The sequence below is a fragment of the Sorex fumeus genome, unplaced genomic scaffold (assembly GCF_029834395.1).
Source record: "Sorex fumeus unplaced genomic scaffold, SorFum_2.1 ptg000035l, whole genome shotgun sequence".
Lineage (NCBI taxonomy): Eukaryota > Metazoa > Chordata > Mammalia > Eulipotyphla > Soricidae > Sorex > Sorex fumeus.
Window position 1 is genome coordinate 22,132,334 of NW_026606092.1, and position 20,776 is coordinate 22,153,109.

The 20,776-nt window shown below is 39.6% G+C and overlaps 1 protein-coding gene across 1 annotated transcript in view; it reads right to left on the reverse strand.

Moving 5' to 3' along the window:
- ARHGAP15 (Rho GTPase activating protein 15) overlaps nt 1-20,776 on the reverse strand; it is a 759,615-nt gene that overhangs the window by 43,696 nt on the left and 695,143 nt on the right. The window contains exon 13 of the mRNA XM_056117651.1: nt 20,425-20,530. Coding sequence (XP_055973626.1) covers nt 20,425-20,530 — 106 coding nt within the window. The remainder of the gene's footprint in view (nt 1-20,424; nt 20,531-20,776) is intronic.

Here is a 20,776-nt window from a genome sequence, read left to right on the forward strand (position 1 = left end):
CATAGCTTCCCTGTCAGCTTTTCTGTTCTAGAATGTCTCCTCAACATTGTGATTCTTTTTGAACTAAAGTCATTTCACGTCATTTCTCCTACAAATTGTACAGTTTGCTTCATTCTTGAATATGCAGAGAAAAACTAAGGTCCAGAGTACCTAAATATTATGATATCTTAGTTCTCCAAGCTCCAGATGCCCTGGTATCCTTTCTTTGCTGACACCAGGACCAGAACTTCTGTATCTCAGCTAAAGCATGCAACTCTTGGTGAGCATATGCATCAGCTCTGCTGACAAAGGAGTGCAAACTTCAAGGGGTATGAGTGTGTGTGCACCAATGCCTGGTGTGCAATATCTGGTGATCACCACAGTTCAATGCACAAGTGATAGAGTCAGGCATGTGTGCAACTCCTGCTCACTAAAACATCAATGATAACCAAAGAAAGGGAAGGTATAAAATTAAGTTAATTACACTGGGCAGATGACTCTTGAGTTAGTGCACATGCTTCATAGGAAGAAGACTGGAGTTTGACCCAGTGTCACATAGTTCCTGAACACCAACATCTCTGACCACCCCCCAATTTAATAATTAATTATATTTTTAAAAAGTCTTTAAAGGGGCTAGACTGATAGCACAGCAGGTAGGGCATTTGCCTTGCACGCGGCTGATCCGGGTTTGATTCCCAGCATCCCATATGGTCCCCTGAGCACCGTGAGGAGTAAGTCCTGAGTGCATGAGCCAGGAGTAACCCCTGTGCATCACCAGGTGTGACCCAAAAAGCAAAAAAAAAAAAAGCCATTAAAAACAAGGGAGATATTGACTCAGTTTCTGGCCTTGCTTCAGTCCCCTTCTTTAGCATCTCTCAAATCCATTTTACAGAAGACCAGTAGATATAGTGACAGACTTGAAACAAAAACAAAAGCAAAACTTCAGTTCATCACCTACTTAATAACCCACTACGGTGGTCCCCATAGCTCTGAGTTATCCAGTACCAGTTTTTCTGCCATGCCACACATATCTGGCATATTCCTGGCATATTCTCTCTTTCCCCTTTCTTCTTATTTTAGCACATGCCTCTCATGGCTACACCTTGACTTTTCTGGCCTTTTTTTTTTTCAAGCTAACCCAGAGAACATCCATATGTTTTTAAAGCCAACCCATGCTTCAAAGTCTAAATTAAGATCCACCTTTTGTTGGAGATGATTTCCTTTTAGTCTATTTGCTCCCTGCACATAATGTCTAACAATTTTTATCCTCTATTTTTATTCCTTAGTGCTTTGTCTCTTTTTAGTTTAGTAGCTGTGCAAAGGTAGAACTTAGTATTTCTTATTTTATACTTCTTTTATTTTCCTAATTCTACACAATGTTATATGGAGCACACAGTAGACACTCCATACATACTATTGATTCATTGATAGATGTTTATATTATTTTTCTTCTTGTATATGTATTTTCCCATGCTAGCTTTAGCTCACTGAACATTTCAAATGATATATTTTGAATTATATCCTAAATTTATATATTCTTGGCAAGCAATAGAATTTTTGCAGCCATACTGATGAGCCATATATTAGGAAAAATGTATATTTAAACTCCAGTCTTATCTGGTTTACAGTGTGTTTACAGCACGTCTAAATGTAAGAATCCATACTGCTTTCACCAGGGATTAATTGGGTCTTTATTTTTAAGCATGTGTGTGTGTTTGTATGTATGTGTTTGTGTGTGTATATTCCTTTCCATACATCTAAAGTGAATTTTATCATTCAGAAGTCACAAAACATGTAGATACTAACATAAAAAGCACTTAGGAAATAACTAGATAAAGAATGTAATCATTAATTCAACCAACAATTATGTCTTAATGCTACATTCAGGCTTTAGCACAAAAGCGTCTGTAGCTCATAGTTCTATAAGCTAAATTTGCATACTATAAGCTTAAAAAATGGTCTGTTCTTTGATGGTTTGCATCAACTCTGAATTTAGTTTTACAAAGCTCTGAAGGAAGATTATCACTCTCTTCACTGTCCATTGGTTAAATTTTGAAGGTTTGCCATTTTGCCTTCCTTGACACATCTTGAAAGGCAGACAGGCTTGGTTCTTGGGCCGTCATCACAAAACACTGCTGGTTGTGTGTCTCTGTTGCATCACTAACCCAGGAGGGCAAAATACTACCTCTCTTCAGAGTAGGTCTCTCATTCAGGAATCATGTGTAGAAATCACATTCCACACCTCTCCCACCTTTCAGCCATAAAGGTATATTTGGACTAGATTCAATTATTTGTTCTTTGGGGCTTTTCATATTTTTTTAACATTTATTTTTAGTAACGAAACACCATGAGGTACAGTTGTAGACTTACAAACTTTTGTGCTTGGGAGGGCTTTTCATATTTTTGCCCCTTATAGTTCTTTCATTCATTCATTCATCATCCTGTTATTCGTCGATTGCCTCGAGCAGGCACCAGTAAGGTCTCTTTCATCTTAGCCCTGAGATTATATTCAAGGCTCTTTAGGAGAATGAGACCCATCATTGTTACTGGTATTTGGCATATTTGGTACGACACAGGGAGTTTGCCAGACTCTGCCCTGTGGGCAGGCTACATTCGATAACCTGCAAGTTTGTCCAAAGTAGGAATGAGATAATAAGATGTCATAAAAAGATGTCCTGATAAGATGTCACGTGGCCGCATTCGCGGCCGCGCGGTTCCAGGAGCTGGATTTTATAGTCTCTGAGTCTTGGCCGTTGATGGGATTACACGGCGCCAGCAGGCCAGGTGGTGGGTGTGACCCCCGCCTACTGGAATTTGGAGGATCTGGGTGGAGGATGCTCGACTCCAATCCGAGTAGGCTTGGAGATCTCGGCCCCGGAACCCGCGTGGCTTTGTCCCTCTGCCAGTACCTTCATGTGTGCGGAGAGTGGTCTCAGCATGGTGGTGGCTGGTCTTGGAGGTCTTCGGCCGCTGGAGCCCTGGTCGGGGCGGGGAGGAAAGCTCAACCCGCTCCCCTCCAAGGGAGGTAAGTCTTAGGGCAAAGAAAAGTGAACCTTAAATTTAGTTGGGTCTGATTACAAAATATTCTTTTCTTTGCCTGGGCTCTGATCTCTGGGCTCATAAAGAACTTCTCCCCTCTTTCCTGTAACAATACCTAAAACTGTATTTCCAGATCAGCAGCTGCAGGGAGCTCGTTCTGCATGCAAATCCCATCCAGAATCTCCTGAATTAGAATCCTGTATTTTTGTTTGTTTTTACAATTGTCACACTGTGTGGTATTGGTGAAGATATGGGGCAAAGCCAAGCCACTCCCAGTGAGACTTGAAGCTTGGGGGACCATCAGGGCTAAATTGGTGTTGCTCAAAGGCAATGCAGTAAAGGCCACGGAACCAGTTCAGTGCCTCTTGCCTCCCACATTAATAGACACATGCTTTACCGCTGAAGCTTCACATTCCCTGGTGGTCTAGTAGTTAGGATTCAGCGTTCTCTTACTACTGAAGCTGCTGCCCCACCCCCGACTCTCATTTGTCTTAAGATCTCTAGGTGATTTGATTTGCAAACCTGTTACAGTTGGAGAAATCCTTCCAGAGAAGGTTCTGAAATGCTTAGATGGCAGTAGTATTAGCTCCAGGATGAGCAGAACAAAGAGTCCTTATGATTTCTTAAAAGGCAGATGCTTACTTCTCGAGAATGATGACTTAATCATACGTCACGGCCACATCCAGGGCTATAGAGGGCACTTATTTTTTACCAGTCAATTAGTTGACCCTCTCAAGCTCTTCTGATGAAGTCCAGGTTCTGAGAGGTTGAGAGGTGAGGCCTTTTGGATGGACGGCAGGATGACGGCCCTTACCACTTGTGGTCATTAAAGTTCCCGTGGTGCTTTTTGTGAGAGAAGGAGTTGTTAACCTTCGTGTACTGGCTGACTTCCAATCTGTGTAATTGCCTGCATCCTACCTAAGTCGGCTCTGTAGTTTCAATTAGGTAAAGTATTGTTCGCTTCTTGTACTAAACTGCTGTGTTGTGTGGCTACAGACTGCTAATTAGCTGGTATTTTTCAGGTGGCTGCATCTGTGATGAACAAAATGTCTCTCTCTGGCTATCTTGCTCCCACCCCCACATCCCACACACAACTGCATGCTGTTGTCTACCATATTGCCATTTCTTGGATAAAAATGTTTTGGGATCAAGAATTCTTAGAATGTGACAACGAATGTTCCTTTAACTTCTCTAAGGACCACCCTGCTTCTTAAAGACCTAGAGGATAGGAGATGGGGGAACTTCACACAGAAAATAGCAAGCATGTGATGCTAGAGAAAAAAGAGATGTTGGTCTGCAAGGATAAAAGTTAAGGTATATTCTTCTTGGAATTGATTATTTTCAGTGTGTTATGAATGGAGATTGAAGTCAGAGAGAAAAGAAATATTTACTTTATTTCTCCTTCTTCACCAGTTGGGAAAATAGAGCAGGGAATGATGTAGAACAACTTAAAGTATATCAGAGTCTTTCTGGGAACTGTCTGACCAAAAATGGGAAATATGGCACTAGGGAAGTATTGGAATTCCTTATCAATGGCTCAAAAGTCAGCACCATGGAGGCACATATGCGTCTGGAATGAAAGTTGGAAATGAAAGAGAAATGTGAAAAGATGGGTGAAGGGGGAGGCAAGAGGAAAGAATTGTGTTTGATCAGAGTAGGGGGGTGTTTGGGGATATAATCCTTCTGAATTCTTTTCTGCAATGATGTCAGGAAAAAAATTCAAATGGCGGTGTGGGGAAGTCATATTTAGATAAAGTATCAGTTTTCATGTCTTCTCACTATATGAGTAAGATTTGTTCTTATTTGATGTCCCAGCAGAAAGATGCAAATTAATTACATAAAATTATTCTAGATCAGGAGTGATGGCTTATCTTTTATTTTCTCAACTACTACGGGAGATAGATGAAAAATGAATAAATATAATGAATGCGGAAATGACATGAGTGAATGGAAGACTATTAAGTAGTGTATAAGTTCCCGAGAAACACACAATTGGCAAATTTATTGCTTGAGTTCCTATGCTTTGCTTATTTATTGGTTTGGTCCTGTTCTAAGGTATTCTTTTCTCCAAACAGGAAAGGGGGTAGGCAGAGAAGGCATGGAAAGATAGCTAAGACACTTACTTGCCTTGCACGTGGGACTGGCAATCGATCTACAGCACTGCAAATGGTCCCCAAACTGTATAGGAGCAATCCTTGAAAACAGAACTAGGAGTATGCCCTGAACACAGCTGATTGTGATCCCAAAATAAAACAGAACGTTGAAAGGGGGTCAGTAGAGATAGCTGAAAGAGATGAAGAGAAGCTCTGAGTTGGATCAACAGCACTGCATAGCGCTTAGCACTGCCAGGCGTAGCCCTGGTGGAGACTCGTGGGACATGGTGGAGAGGTAAAGGTGTTTGGTTAGGCCCACATTTGGAGCTGAGACTCACTCTGTGAAGTGGTCTCAGGCCTTGAGCACTGAGAAAAGCCCAATAAATAAATTTAAACAATGAAAGAAAATAAGAGAGTGAAGCATGTCATTTGATAATCTGGCTTGCAAATCTCTGAGTTGACAAGGAGTCACAGTCAGAAATCTTGATGTGAGGGTGAATTTGAGCAAGTGAACAGTGCCAGACAAGGGCGGGAAGGTAGATAGCACAATTGAGTAAGGGTTCCAGATCTTAGCAGTTGACACCTTCCTAGTTTTCACAGGCTGAGTAGTCCCTGTGTGTCTGTTTTGTATGTAAATGAGTGGGCATATGATAGAGGCAACACTGTTGTGTGTTTAGAGAATTCTCAGTATGAGGAATAGCAGGAAAAAAAATGGGGATTCAGATTCTATTGGAGAATGGGAAGAAAATAGAAGAAAGAAAGTATAAGAGAAAATATATACTGGTTAAAAAAGAGCATAATATGACACAGAAGAGAAAAAAAACTACTGATATTGAGAAAGAGCAATCTATATGTGAGGAGAAATATTTAATATAAAGCTTCTAAGTTCTGAACCCCCTCCTTCCTTCCTTCTTTCCTTCCTTCCTTCTTTCCTTCCTTCCTTCCTTCCTTCCTTCCTTCCTTCCTTCCTTCCTTTCATTCTTTCTTTCTTTCTCTACTTTCTTACTCTCCTTCTTTCTTTCATCGTATCCAATACTGTCAGGTCTTACTCCTCACTCTGTGCTCAGGAATATTCCTGGTGAGGCTTGGGAAATCATATGGGGAGATGGGGATTGATGTTGGGTTGGCCTCATGAAGGAGAAGCACTCTACCCACTGTACTGTCCCCTCCAGCCCTATGTTCTAAACCTTTTATCAACTTTCTTTGCATATGTTGACAAAGTGACCCAAGGAAAGATGGAAGAACAAAATTGTCATTGAGACAAAGATAAAATAGACTTTAAAATTCTAGTCTTCTTTCGCAGAGGGAAGGGGGGGAGTTTATTGTGCTACAACCAGCGGTGCTCAGGGCTTACTCCTGGCCCTGAGCTCAGTTCTCTTCTAAATTTGAACTTGACTGCTAGGTAAATGAGATCTAAGCAGACCTTTCCCACTGTGCCCATGCAAGAAACCCCTCAATTTGTTTCCTTTCACCCAGAGGCTTTCATTCCAGTTAAGCCCATGGTTTTTGTTGTGTATCTCTTCAAAGTCAAGTATGGGTTGAGTCGGCCACTGGCCTCCAATCCATTGTTATTTATGGCAGAGAGGAGTTCTTCCCAACCACTGTTATAGTCCTGTCTTTCCTCAGCCCAGACAATACAGCCTTGAGAAATTAGATCTCATGTATAAACTGCACTTTTTCTTGTATGGCGGGGATGGGGGCAGCAACGTGGAAATGTGCAGCTACCCTGTGTTAACTATTCCTGGATGTCACCCTGCAGCTTTAATTTCTGCTTTCTTCTCTGCATTCTGGGTACCGCTGCTGGACTTGTCAGCACCTTGTCACGGCTTCCTGGTGCATGGGCTACCATCGGACTCTGTGTTCTTAACAATTATCCATAAAAAAAAACCCACATAATATCTCACAAGTAGTATATATATGTATATAATCAAATACATAGATATATAAATATCTATGTATGTATAGACAGACATATACAGATATAAACAGGTGAAAAAAGGAAGCTACTTAAAAACATCTTTTTGGTGTCCTGAAAAGAATGCTCTTTGTAAAAAAAATGTCGCTGCGTTGTCTCATCTTTTCCAGTCCTGCGATGCTCTTTTGTTCGTGGTGTGACAAGGATGTGGGGAGCCAATGTGATTTAGCTAAATAATACACAAATGTCAAGAATACTTTCATGTCTTGTGTACAGACCAGAATAAATTACTTCGATGGAATGTTTTGTTTTTCTTTTCAGGGAACAACCCCACAGTTTACAAGGAGCCACACTGACAAGAAGTGGCTAAGAAATCTTATTAAAAGGAGCCCATTTTCATGTAGGACTAGATGGCTGAGGATTTCAGGAGGGTTCAAAGAAGAGGGCCTGGAGAGGAAGCTGACAGGCAGACGGCATTGGGAAATTAGTCTTATTCTGGAATTCTTAGGGGCAGTGGGGGAGAACAAGAAGTTAAGCAAGAAATAAAAATAAGAGATGTAATTCTCAGAATTAAAGGTGATCGGAAAGGCACTGGCAGCTGTCTGGACATGCCAGCCAGAGAGGCCATTGCATTGGATACACGTGACAGACCAAGAGACAACTGCAAAGCTCCCCAAACAACTCGCCTGAAGGGCTTGCCAGCAAGCCAGATGCTGCTTCTGGAAGAATATCTTCCATGGTTGGGCATCTGGGTTCAGTGCTTTCTGTTTAAAGAGGAGAAAGAAGATGGTAAAAGGCAATAGCTGCAGCATCGTCTTAAAAGGGAAGAAAAGAAAAACTTGTCTCTGAGCGTCCAGGTACATGCCAGCACACATCCATGGTGTAAATATATGAATAGGGAAAAGAAACTTGCTCTGTGAAAAGGACTCCTCAAAATCAAAACTTTCCTTAGTGCTTCTTAGGTAAAAAGCACTATGTTAGAGGGAGGGAGGGGGGGGGAGAGAAAGGGTGTGGGGGGAAGAAGAAGAAAAGGCACCAATAAAACTCCTTATAAAAATATGTCAGTTTACTAATTAGGAAACTTTATTTAAAGAATTGGGATGAGAGCTGGCATTCAATGAAAGAAAAGGGAAATCATGTGATGGGCTTGTGCCTCTATCACAGTTGGTTTGTCTCTCTCACTCTTTGTTTTACCATTCCTTCTTTCCTGGAAACACAATCGAGTATTGGTATTGGCAAGAACCAAGAGTGTGGTCTAGTGGATTGGAAATCAGGTGACTCTGAGGTCTGCTTGATTTCACCCTCCCCCCTTCCCCTTTGATGTTTGCTGTGCTTCTGCTCATTAAAAAAATATCAGGGAAGTCTAAACTATTTTTCTAGTCAGAAAAGCAGAGGACAAGCTGTTATCACCTTGATAGTATACATGGTACATTTGCTTCATCTGCTACCAAAAAAAAATTACGGTAGTAGAAAGTCAATATTGGACTTGGAACAAACAATGGACATGGAGTTTGTGTTTATGTAGCACGAGACAGGAGAAATAGAGATGGCTTAATTTAGTTCTGAGAGGAATGACAGACACAAAACTATTTCCTCCTATTCCCAGAGCTAGTGCAAATACTGGATGCTCAAGAATTCAGAAGAATTAGAAGGCCCACACTGGGCTGTGCTGATGGATCTAACAGGCCCCAGACTGGTTGGTGGTCACAAATTCTCTGCCCATGGCTTCCTCAGGGAGCTCAGCCTCCTTTGGCATTCATTTATTATTGCACTCAGACCACTTAACATGGAATCTTAGAATTAATATTATTTCTTCTATGATCACAGCTATTCTTCATTATGATGAAAGATAAATATCAGAAAAGTGGTGAAAAACAGAGGAACAACTTAATCTGAAAATAGAGTATTTACTAGTCCAAATATAAAATATTTCAAGAGTTCAGGCTATGAAAGGGACTTCCACTGGAATCATTGCCACCTATTTAATTATCATCTCACCCACTATAGTCATGTAGTTCTATTTAGTGAAAGTAAATAACTGAAAGTCTGTATTGTGTGGGAGATTTTACTAGTCTCTGCAATCTCATAGAAATCTAAATGACACAAATTCTGTCCCTCAGCTCTGATTATATAAGGAACTAGGTAAGTTCTTTATAGTTTTCACCTTTTCTAATACTTTCAGTCCTGATTATGCTATAAAATAAAAACATCTCCATGCAAAATTATTATATGGCCGACCCGAGTTCGATTCCTCCGCCCCTCTCGGAGAGCCCGGCAAGCTACCGAGAGTATTCGATATGCCAGCCACAGTAACAACAAAGTCTCCAATGGAGACGTTACTGGGCCCGCTCGAGCAAATCGACGATCAACGGGAGGGCCTTTACCTTTACCTTTTACCTTATCTTGTATTTTTTAAGTCATAGGATGTACAACTAGAACAGTGTCTAGTCATCTTGGGAAACTTTTCTCAATGTCTTATTATTATGATAAATTTTTAGTTCTCCTTGATGAATGTAGTAATTTAATCACAAAGCATACTATCCCTGCTTTTACCAATTTCCTATCACCAGTCATGTCTTTTCAGTCCCCTTTCTCTCTTCTTCTGACCTTAAGTTCAAGCTGACCTTGAACTTAAGATATCCCCCAGGAATCATATCTCAATCCTTTCTAGATTCACACCATCCCTTGGCTTAGTCACGATCATAACCCCATTATCATCTTGAAACTGATAGATCCTCAATTGAAGCTTAGTTACCAATCTCTTTTCTGTACTCCCAACATTCATTTCTTGTCCTCTAATGGTCTTTACTAATAGAATGTAATGAATGATCTAATAACATGTTCAGAAGAATGTCAGTTCATGGGCATGGGAGATGGCAGAGTAGTGAGGGACTAAATGTTCAGAACCCAAATTCAAAACCCAGTACTACAATGGTTATACCACATGTTCTCTCACCATTACCCGCCAGAACACCATGGTTACCCTGGTTGCTCCCATGCTCCTCTCGCTGACATCACTACCTCTAATATGACCCAGTCATTGAACCATTTAGCTCTTTCATATGACTATGACTCTCTCTGGGGGTGCTCCCTCCCCCCCCGGTTCATTCTGAGTACAACTTCTGTCATGCTTCCCATTCTGATCTTTTGCTCTATGTAAATTAAGGATATCATCAATCAGCTAGTTCAAAGCCTGACTTATGTCCTGGACATTTCTTCTTTCCTCATCTCTTATACATACTCAACTACTTCCTGTTAAATAAAGCTCCTCCATGCCTCTTGCATTCATTTTTTTCATTCTTTCAGTTTCTGAATATCTGCTCTTAGTTTGAGAGGTCTAACTTGATTGCCAGTCTTTGAATTGGTGTCACAGCTTCCACCATTGCCCATCTAGAGATCATTCTTCACACCTACAAAGATTGGGATACACTGCATGACCTTATATTCCATACATCTAATGTCTTCAGAGTGAATTTCACACTGTCTAGGAAAGTTATGGTTTAGACAAAAATTTAGCTTTCTTTCTTTCTTTCTTTCTTTCTTTCTTTCTTTCTTTCCTTCCTTCCTTCCTTCCTTCCTTCCTCTCTTTTTCTTTCTCTCTCTCTATTTCTTTCTTCCCTCTCCATTTTTAGAAAAATAATTCTGAGCTTATACACCCAAGAATAGCTGAGATAAGTACCAGGAGATTTACTCCATGGCTTGGAGGCCAGCCACACATGCTAGGGGAAAAGGCAGTTCAGATAGAGAAGGGAGCACCAAATAAAGGGTGTTGGGAGGATCCTCCCAGGATGGGAGAAGCACAGTGAAAGTAGACTATAGGCCAAACTTGATTCCCACTCAATGCCTCTTTTGCAAACCATAGCACACAAAAGGAGAGAGAGAACAAAAGGGAATTCCTTGCCACAGAGGCAGGGTGGGATGGGGGATGAGGGGTGGGAGGGATACTGGGATTCGTGGTGGTGGAGAATGGGCAATGGTGGAGGGATGGGTACTTGATCATTGTATAACTGAAATCTAAGCACAAAAATTTGTAAGCCTACAACTGTAACTCATGGTATTTCACTAATAAAAATTAAAAAATAAAAAAACAATTTTGAGCGTTTATCTGCCACTTCTCATGCTTTCTAATTCTATAATCAGTCTCAGGGATCTGACAATTCTTCACCAACAGTTTAGTTTTCTTCATTTTCTGTTTGCACATAGTATTCTTTCTGATTACAGGAGACCTATTGTCTATCAAACTGACAACTGAAAGACAATCTGTATCATCTTTTCTGGTGGGCGTTCTTTGGTTTCTTGATCCTAATATTCAGTTTTATTGTGTGATATTTCATCACATTTATTATACTCTTTTTTCTAATTTATCTACCCGAGAAGATTATAAGTGAGGTTAGAAGAATATAAAGGATTTGGAGGCATGCAAGTTAAGGGGCCATGCAACATATGTACTTAATCCATTCTCCCTCCCCTGAGAACTACCAGGTATAACACTAGAGCCCAAGAACACCACTAGGGAGGTTCTGGTGATCTCATAGATCTGAGGATCTCACAGAGCACTATAGGGCCCGAGCAACACCACATCTTGGTATCTTTCATTGATCTGCTAGTCTGGTTGGCCCAGTATTGCTGAAAGAGTCTCTCAGGTCCACTGAGCCCTACTTGGGAGGCCTCATTCACCAACCCCCTAGTGCCGCCTCCCCATCCCACAAATATAAGTGAGGTTAAGAGTCTCTGAACCTTACTAGTTTTTAGTTGAGGACTCAGCAAATTTATTCTATAAAGGGTCAGATCGTGAATATTTCTGGTCTTGTGAAATTTGTTACAACTATTTAACTCTTGCCACTGCAGATTGAAAGCAGTCTTAGGCAATGCATAAACAAACAGTTGTGTGTGTGTGTGTGTCTCTGTGTGTGTAGGTCTCTGGGTGTCTTTTCCAGTCAAACTGAACAGGCAGCAGACTGGATGTGGACATTAGGCCAGAGTGTACTGACCCCTAATCTAAAACAGTGCCTGCAATACTAAAAGCATTCACTCATTGAATATTTCCTGAAAGAAGGAGTGAATAGAACCTCACAGTTAACAAGAGTTTCTCAACTATGAATTTTTTTGACCTACATAAGCAAAAGGGAGGTAGGTACATTAAAAGGTTTTCCTCAATATTGTGCAGTTTCTAAGGGCTGAGGTTGGAACCCAAGCCTGTGTCTTCTGTTTCCAAATCCTGGGTTCTTTCCATTAGAAAAGGCCAAGATCCATACTGGAGAGGGTGGTGCAGGCTAATAAATTTACCTCTTCTGAAGGGATTACCCTAACTGTGGAACACAATTAATAATAGAAAAAAAAAAACCAATGATATATGGGAAGTAGCCATTTTAAGTTGTGCTTTTATTTTTACCCTCATTATTAAGGGGTTAATGCTACCATTCAAAAGTTATATCAAAAGATCTAAAGTTAATAAATGCATTCCCATCTTAAAAAACCTTATCTTGCAAAGTCTTCCTCCAGAACAAGGGTCCACCATGGAAAGGATCATTGAACTTAGTCCTGAGCTCACAAAACTTATAAATCCTGTGCCATGATGTCTCCTAAGTAGATGACATTTTAATGATTACTACAGGGAGTTGGGAACTATTGCTTCATCCTCACGGTCAGAGTAATTAATTTTCTTAACTACCAAGCCAAATTCTGCCACAGGAGTCCAGTTGAGAAATTTCAGACCCATAGGAAGTACATTAGCTCTTCAAAATGATTAGGGTGCCATTTCAAATACACAAGCAAAGGAGCTATTAGGCTTCTGGCTTATTTCAAGCAACTTGCAGCTCCTGTCCTTCAGGGAGAGGGAAAAAAAAGAAAAAGCCAAAGGAGAGAAAAAGAAAAATAATAATTTGCACAGGTTCCTCATTTTCCAGTAAAAATATACAGGCACTGTTAGTCCTTGGATATCAGGTATTGTGGTTGGGTGAGAGACCAAAGTGTACAAAAAAATGGTGGTGAGGAGGGGTGGACTGCCAGAGGACAGTATAAAATAACACATCCTTCTCCAAAGCACACTCAAGCTGAGCGTTGTGAGGTCGGGAAAGCAGAGAGCTTCACCAGTCATTGCTCTTGAGGATTGCAGAGAAGGGTGGAAGTTCCATGTCTGTTCTTTAATCATATCTCAACATCAGCCTCCTGTTCCCCCCCATTCGCCTCCCCTCGCTGCCCCCCGTCCCAATTGCACCCCTCCCTGGCTGTATTGAAATATCAGAAATGCCCACGGTGCTTTTCCAAAGACAGGGTGGATAAATTACTTTCTCACCATTGTTTCCTCCTACAACCCTTACATTTCTCGGGATCCATCATTGAAGGTACTTCTGACATGCTTTTATAGAATATTTTATTTTAACATCCATGAAGACCACGGAAAAGCTTTAAATATCCGTTTACTCTCACAAAATAGCCACAGCTCAACAGTTTCACCTTTCAACGAGGCATTCAGTTGGCATGCTTCCATGAGATTTGTCTATTCAGCCATATCATTTTTTCACCTTGGAATTCTGTGAACAGCTGGCGATTTTCTTAGAGTCAATGTAAAAGAGAAGATTTTAGCTCTTTTTTCAACCTATTTTACAAAGTGTCAATCTCCTCCAAGAATGTTTATTTGCACCTAAGTTCTGTAGCAAATATCTTCTTCCAAGGCTATTTTTGAAACTCAATGAATGACATTATTTTATGTCATTAAGAGATGTTCCTTTCTAAGACATTTTGACTTCTCTGAATCATGCATACCTGCAGGGGAATTGAATGTTCTTTTCTCTTTCCTTCCTCAAAAATTTGAGCTTGTTTTGCCTTCCAAAAGGCATACCACAAAGAAAAATTGGCTAATAAGTTAAGTTTAGCTTCATAGAAATGCATTTGTTTTTACTTTCCATTTTCTGTACTTATTATGTATTACTTTTATTCTGGAAATAAAATTATGGAACAACAGCAACAACAACAGCAGACTTAAGCAATCTCTAGAGTGCCTTAAAACTAGTGGTAACAGGAGTCTCAGAACTTCAAAAGGTTGTACCAGATCCAGGTGGATATGTAGTTGATAGGCTGCTAGGAGTGTTTACAATGCGGGGTGTTTGGGGGGGGGGGGCGTTGAGGCATAAGATAAGGGACTACAAACATCAGTTTATCTCATCAGGCTTCCACAAAGTCAGTAGTGTGCTATTCTGTCTGGCAGGAAAGTCTCACAGTGCGACTCATTCTACTAAGTTGAACAACAGAGCAGAGTGGTCCCTTGGAATCATTTGTAACAGGATGTACTCTGATCCAGAAGCACAGGAAGACCTGTGTTTATCTCCAGCTTCTTCACACCTGCCTAAATTAAGATGCACCAGTTCATGTTCTCAGCAAGCTAACCTCTTACGAGTGAAAATTGTCCGATATGAGAGCATAAGAAGTAGGCCAGGTTTATTGAGAGTTGGTGAGAGAACTGATTAGGGACTTCACATGAGGTCTGGGCATATCCTGGAGGTGTCAGGTGTCTTGTCAAATGTGAAAACAGCCTCAAAGGGGATTGAGGACATTGGCTGAGTCAGGCCAATATTGAAACTCAAGTTTAGAAAAAGATTCTGTGGTGAGATAGAGAGCTTTCTCGATGCCAATGATTTTGGCAATGTAACTTATATGATTCTCTCTATATTTATTTCATTAAAATTTACTTTATATGGCCAGAAAGATAGTACAGTGGATAAGAGGCTCGGTTTACACGCAAATGACCTAGGTTCAAGGCCTGGTATTACATCCAGGTCCATCCAGCCCCAACAGGAGTGATCCCTGAACACATAGAGCAGGAGTAAATCCTGAGGTACTGCATTTTGGTGTGGCCCCAAACCAAATTTCTTTTACATTTATCCCATAAATGTGCTGGAGCGATAGCACAGCGGGTAGGGCGTTCGCCTCACAAGCGGCCAACATGGCCGACCCAAGTTCGATTCCTCCGCCCCTCTCGGAGAGCCCGGCAAGCTACCGAGAGTATTCGATATGCCAGACACAGTAACAACAAAAAGTCTCCAATGGAGATGTTACTGGGTCCGCTCGAGCAAATCGACGATCAACGGGAGGGCCTTTTTTCTTTTCTTTTCTTTCTTTCTTTCTTATCCCATATAATATAATTCAATTCCTCTGTCCCTCTTGAGAGTATCTCGCCCGCACGGCAGAACCTGGCAAACTCCCCGTGGCATATTCCATATGCCAAAAACAGTAACAAGTCTCATAATGGAAATGTTACTGGTGCCCACTCGAGCAAATCGGTGAACTACATGACGACAGTGTTACAGTGCTATTTATCCCATTATGAAAACAATAGCTGTTGTTGTATACTGTGTATCTGTGACTTAAGATGTGGTAGGAAATATGTTCTCTCTACTTATTCTCTTATCCTCAAAATTCCCCATATTATATACCATTAATATAAATATAACATTGTTCGGAGTGGTGAAAAAAGTAACACATTAAGGGAAAAAAATCTTACTATAATTCAACAACTTGAAGAAAGAAATATTCAGCTTCGGGGAGAGAGAACAGTGGGGAGGGCCCTTGCCTGTGGTGGACCCTGGTTTGACCCCTGGCATTCCATATGTCCCCTGATCCTTGATTGGAGTGATCCCCGAGCACACTGCCAAGAGCAAGCTAGGCGTTGCTCCAAAACAAAACAAATATCAAGCAAACAAAAGAAATATTAACATCTCAGTATAGGTCACTAGGATCTTTTTAGATATACAACTTTTTCACATATTGATCATTATTCTGTCAAGTATTTAACATATTGTGACTTTATCTAACATGAGCATTTCCCTCGCTAAAAAAATTTCCACGAACTACACTTCAACGATAGCACAGTGGTAGGGCGTTTGCCTTGCATGCAGCCAACATGGCCGACCCGAGTTCGATTCCTCAGCCCCTCTCGGAGAGCCCGGCAAGCTACCGAGAGTATCTCACCCGCACGGCAGAGCCTGGCAAGCTCCCTGTGATGTATTCGATATGCCAGACACAGTAACAACAAAAGTCTCCAATGGAGACGTTACTGGGCCCGCTCGAGCAAATCGATGAACAATGGGAGGACAGTGATACAGTGATACACTTCAATAAGCTGGAATGACTTTCTTTTATCACTGAACACTTAGGAAATTCTTAAGTTTTTAGGAGTACAGAGTACTGAAATAAATAAATTTATCTTGGTAAGCTATCTCTTTTGACTCCTATCATATAACTTAGGGTATAGCCCCAACAACAAAGATAAATAGTCCACAAGTTATGAAGGCTTTAAAGGTTTTAATTTATGACAAATAATGTATTTCATAGATGCCGTTCTCAGGTTGGACTATTCCAGGAACAGAGAGACTTGATTCAATACACATACGCCAAAAGGATGTTGAGACTATTTTATTGCTTTTTCAGGTTTTTTTTTTCTTTTTTGGTTTAGGGTTACATTGGGTGGTGCTCACCAGGGTTTATTCCTGGCTCTGAGTCAGGGATCACTTCTGGCGGGACTTTAGGAACCATATAGGGTGCTCGGGATCAAACTTGGGTTCATTATGCACAAGGCAAGTGCCCTAGCCTCCATACTATCTCTCTGGTTTATACCCTTTTAAAAAACATAACCTCATCCCTGCCCCGCTCCCCCATGAACACTTGCAAAATAAAGAAAAAGGATATCTTTTTTGTACAATATCTCATTTTGCTAGTTTTTAAAGTTTCTGTCAGAGGGACAATTTTCACAGTAACTCAGTTTTTGATTTAGGACCATTTGGCTGTGCCTAGGAGCTGTAGGTCTTTGGGAATAACACAGTGTTGGGGATTGAGCTGTGCTCTTCTTCAATGCAAAGCATGAAATGAACCTGTGGAGCTACTCACTGAATCCCAGGATTCTCCAGTTTGGAAACCTCAGCGTTACCTCCATGGCTGACTGAATATAAGGATATAGAAATTTAAAAAAATTAAAAGTTGGACTTTTTCCTCTGAACAGTCTTATGATTTGGACTATTTCGTTCTGATAGTCATCACTTCAGTTTAACTACAATTCCTGTGTGGTCGTCTGGTTTTAATTTTCTCTTATCTTATGCACCCTACACAGTGTTGTGAGACAACAACAGTAACATAAACATTGTAGACACCATGAAATTGCCTGCTAAAGTTACAGTGGTTCTTTAGTTCTTATATCATTCCTTGGTCAGATGTGCAACATCAAATTATTATCTACTGTCAAGTAAATCTTATCATTCTAGGTCCTCATTCCCATTTACTTCATCTTAGTTTCACCTCCTTGACTTTGCAAACAATTTGAATTTGATACTTCACTTACATTTTCTAGAGATAGAACTTGCCATTCATGTGACGATTCAGAAGGTGAGAAGAATCTCCTAGTGCTTATCATGGCGATGTCAGTTGAAGAAAGTGGATATGAATAAAGGTTTATGGTTGATAGCAGTTTGAGATGACAACCTACATGAATTCCTTGTCTTAAGCTATAGTAACAAAAAATAGAACCTGCCTGACCTTGAATTTGATCTAAAAAGGGAAGTTGGAGACTATTCAGCTTCAGCAATTATTACATAAGTGTTATTTGTAAAATAATTACTATCCTTAGAGGTTTTTTTATTTTTGATGGGCAGGACTTGAGTCCACCTTCAAGTCCAACTGTGCTGCATTAAACAATCTCATTTGGTATTTGCTGTGCTTTCAAGGGAATGTTTAATTCAGAGCTGTGCAAAAATGGAGCTCAATTCTGTTGAGCAGAGTACGTAGGTCAAGTGGAATTTTTGGCACTTCATTACATCCCCTGACCCACACCAAACAAACTTCAAAATATATATATTTGTAACAATTTTGAATAAACACTACATGCAAGTGTTGACGGTAGATTTTCTGAAGAACTACCAAATGCATCAAGACTAAGGAAAACATTCTAATGATTCTTTCAAACATGAATATATTTAAATTCTCGTTAAACAATCTTCTTATTTAGTCTTCTCAGGCTTTGATGACATGCCACGATTGGCTGTTTATCAAAAATTTAGTAAGAAATGCTTAACAAGATATAATCATGCGCACACACTTGTGCATAATTAAACCCAGTTTATAAATCACTGCAGGGGTGGAATATGGTCACACCACTCAAGAAAGGTTGGTGGTTAGCAAATAATACTTTTCTGTCCAATTGTAATGAAAAATCTTATGATGCAAATGCTGTTGAGGTCATGTGCTAAACTGATCTTATATTCTATTTTTAAAAACCCTACTTATAACTTCAGTGAATGAAATAAAATTTCTAACAAAAGTAGGAGATTAATTTAGGTATATGAAATAAGATCAGGCATTAATTGCTAACATTAGGATTGTGGAAGATGGAAGATGGAAGATCCTCATACTTTGAAGGGCCTTAACTATATAGCTCCTTATCTACATGGCTTATTTATTTATTTATTGTTCAAAGGCACATTTAGCTCTCAATGTCTTCATTTTATAGCTCTTCTTTTAGTGGTATAAAAAGGAATAATTGAAGCTGAGTTATGGATATTTCTCAAGTCTCTAAGAGTAAGTATTTCATAGCATTAAAGAGTACACTTCTCCATTTGTTTTATGACTTTATCCAGTTAAAGTTACTGAGATAAGCACTCCAGTATTTACTTGTAACATGAGCTCTATTTCATAGTGAGTCTGGATCTTGAGTACAAAGAATTAACATTTAAGGAATGTTTACCTAGTGTCAGGCATTTATATGCATTATCTCATTTAATTCTTATAATCATAAGATATGGTTGATATTATTTAATCCAATTTTACATGCATGATATCATAAAGGGGCAGAGTATAAAGCAAGGATTTAACACAAAATCTTTTTTCTCTATTCCTTTTAAGCATAGAACTCTTTTAGGTAAACCACACTGGGTTTCCCATTGTAGTCAATATTTGGAAAACACATAAAGGAACGTCTTAACAACCAAAGATGTCCTGATCCTTAATAAAATGTTCACTTATGTGACTAAGATAGATAAGAGAGAGGTAGCGACACAGATACATAGTGCAAATGAGAGAGAAGTTAGTTGCTTCTGCTTGGTAGGGTGAGAGGAACTAGTAGACAAATTTCACTTTTAAATATCCAAGCACCACATTTGCATAATTTGTGTGTGTGCACAATTGCACATATTACATTTACACTAAAAATCATGCAATTGAATAATTGGAAAAAATGACTTCACACAAGGAATGGGTGATTAAGGTGATTAAAGAGACTTAATCGTACAAGAGAAAAAGCTGTGCAATCTGTTTGCAGCTCTATCAGATTTCAACATGATTACATGTAGATGGTGAAAACTAAACCCCTTCACTTGTATATCCTTTTCCTTATCTGAAGAAGGTGTCAGCAGAGGGCAAGTCGTAACATTTCAAATTTAAAGTCCAAAATAGAGCTACCTATTTGGCTATTCCAGTCTATCCCTTTTTCAGTTTTATTTATCTATGTGGTACCACTACTATTTTGCCACGTGCAAAAGTCCCAATAGTGAGAGATCCAGCTGATATGTCCTTGCCTCTCCTTCTCTAATGTTCTAACTAATGTTGAAGCAAATATAACCTGGTTCCCCTTCAGAATATCTCAGCCCATTCTCTCTATGGGGTCCATTCAACATTATGTTTTGCTTCTGCCTGAGCTACACGGTGGTCGCATGAAATAGATTGCCTTACTTTCATTTTGCCGATCTATTCTCTACATGGCATTCAAACATCTTGAATATTATCTCAAATTAGTAATAATTATGGCTCTTCATTGTATTTGTAATGAATTCCAAATTTCCAAGGTGACCATCTACAACTTTTGTGACTCGACACCCATTTAACATGCTACCTCAGGCCCACCACTGCCACATTTACCACTCTCACCTACTTTCTGATTCTAAACATATAAATTCTTTAGCTTTCCTGAACTTTTCACTTTTTTGGACCTTGGATGGGATTCCTTTCTCTTGGCAGTTTACATGGAGAACATTATATTCATTTGAATCAACATTTCACAGATGAGGAAATTGAATTTTAGAGAGTTTCAGAAAGTTATTAGTGACTATAAAACTTGGTACATGGTAGGATTAGTCTCTCAGGTCTGAATCATTTCACACTCTTCTCATTATAACAGATAACAAGGTAAAGATGACCCATATCAGGGCACTGGTTATGATTCTAATAATCAGAAAATGTCTCCTAGTGGAAAGAAAAGGAAAAATAGATTTTGCAAATTTTATAGGAAGATTTAGATCAGTTATATAGGAAAAAGTGAAATCATTTCATTTGGAAGTTCTTGTCTTAGAGATTTGAAATTAAATATTGCTTATTCAAGAGATAATTCATGATGGCACAACCAGAAACCCCTAAACTCACTTATTTAGATGTCCAAAGAGAACATTCATGGTGTCACGATTTGGTGGAGGGAGTTTTTGCACAAGAGACTTTACAGCTTCAATTCTTTTGTTGTTGTCTTGGTTTTCTAAAAGTAAACAAAATGCAATGTTAGAAAGGAATTAGATATCATAGGCATGAGGAAATTCTCTTACCATAATTTTTAATTAAGACATAGTAAATTGTCTAATAAGCAGCAAAGAGTACAGATTCATTCAACATCTATAATTGAGAGTTTTTTTTATTCCAAAAATTAAACTGTATAGTATCCAAGCAGCCACCCTAGTGTAATTAAAATGTAATACTCATTCTAAGATCAAGTCTTGAGTAGGTT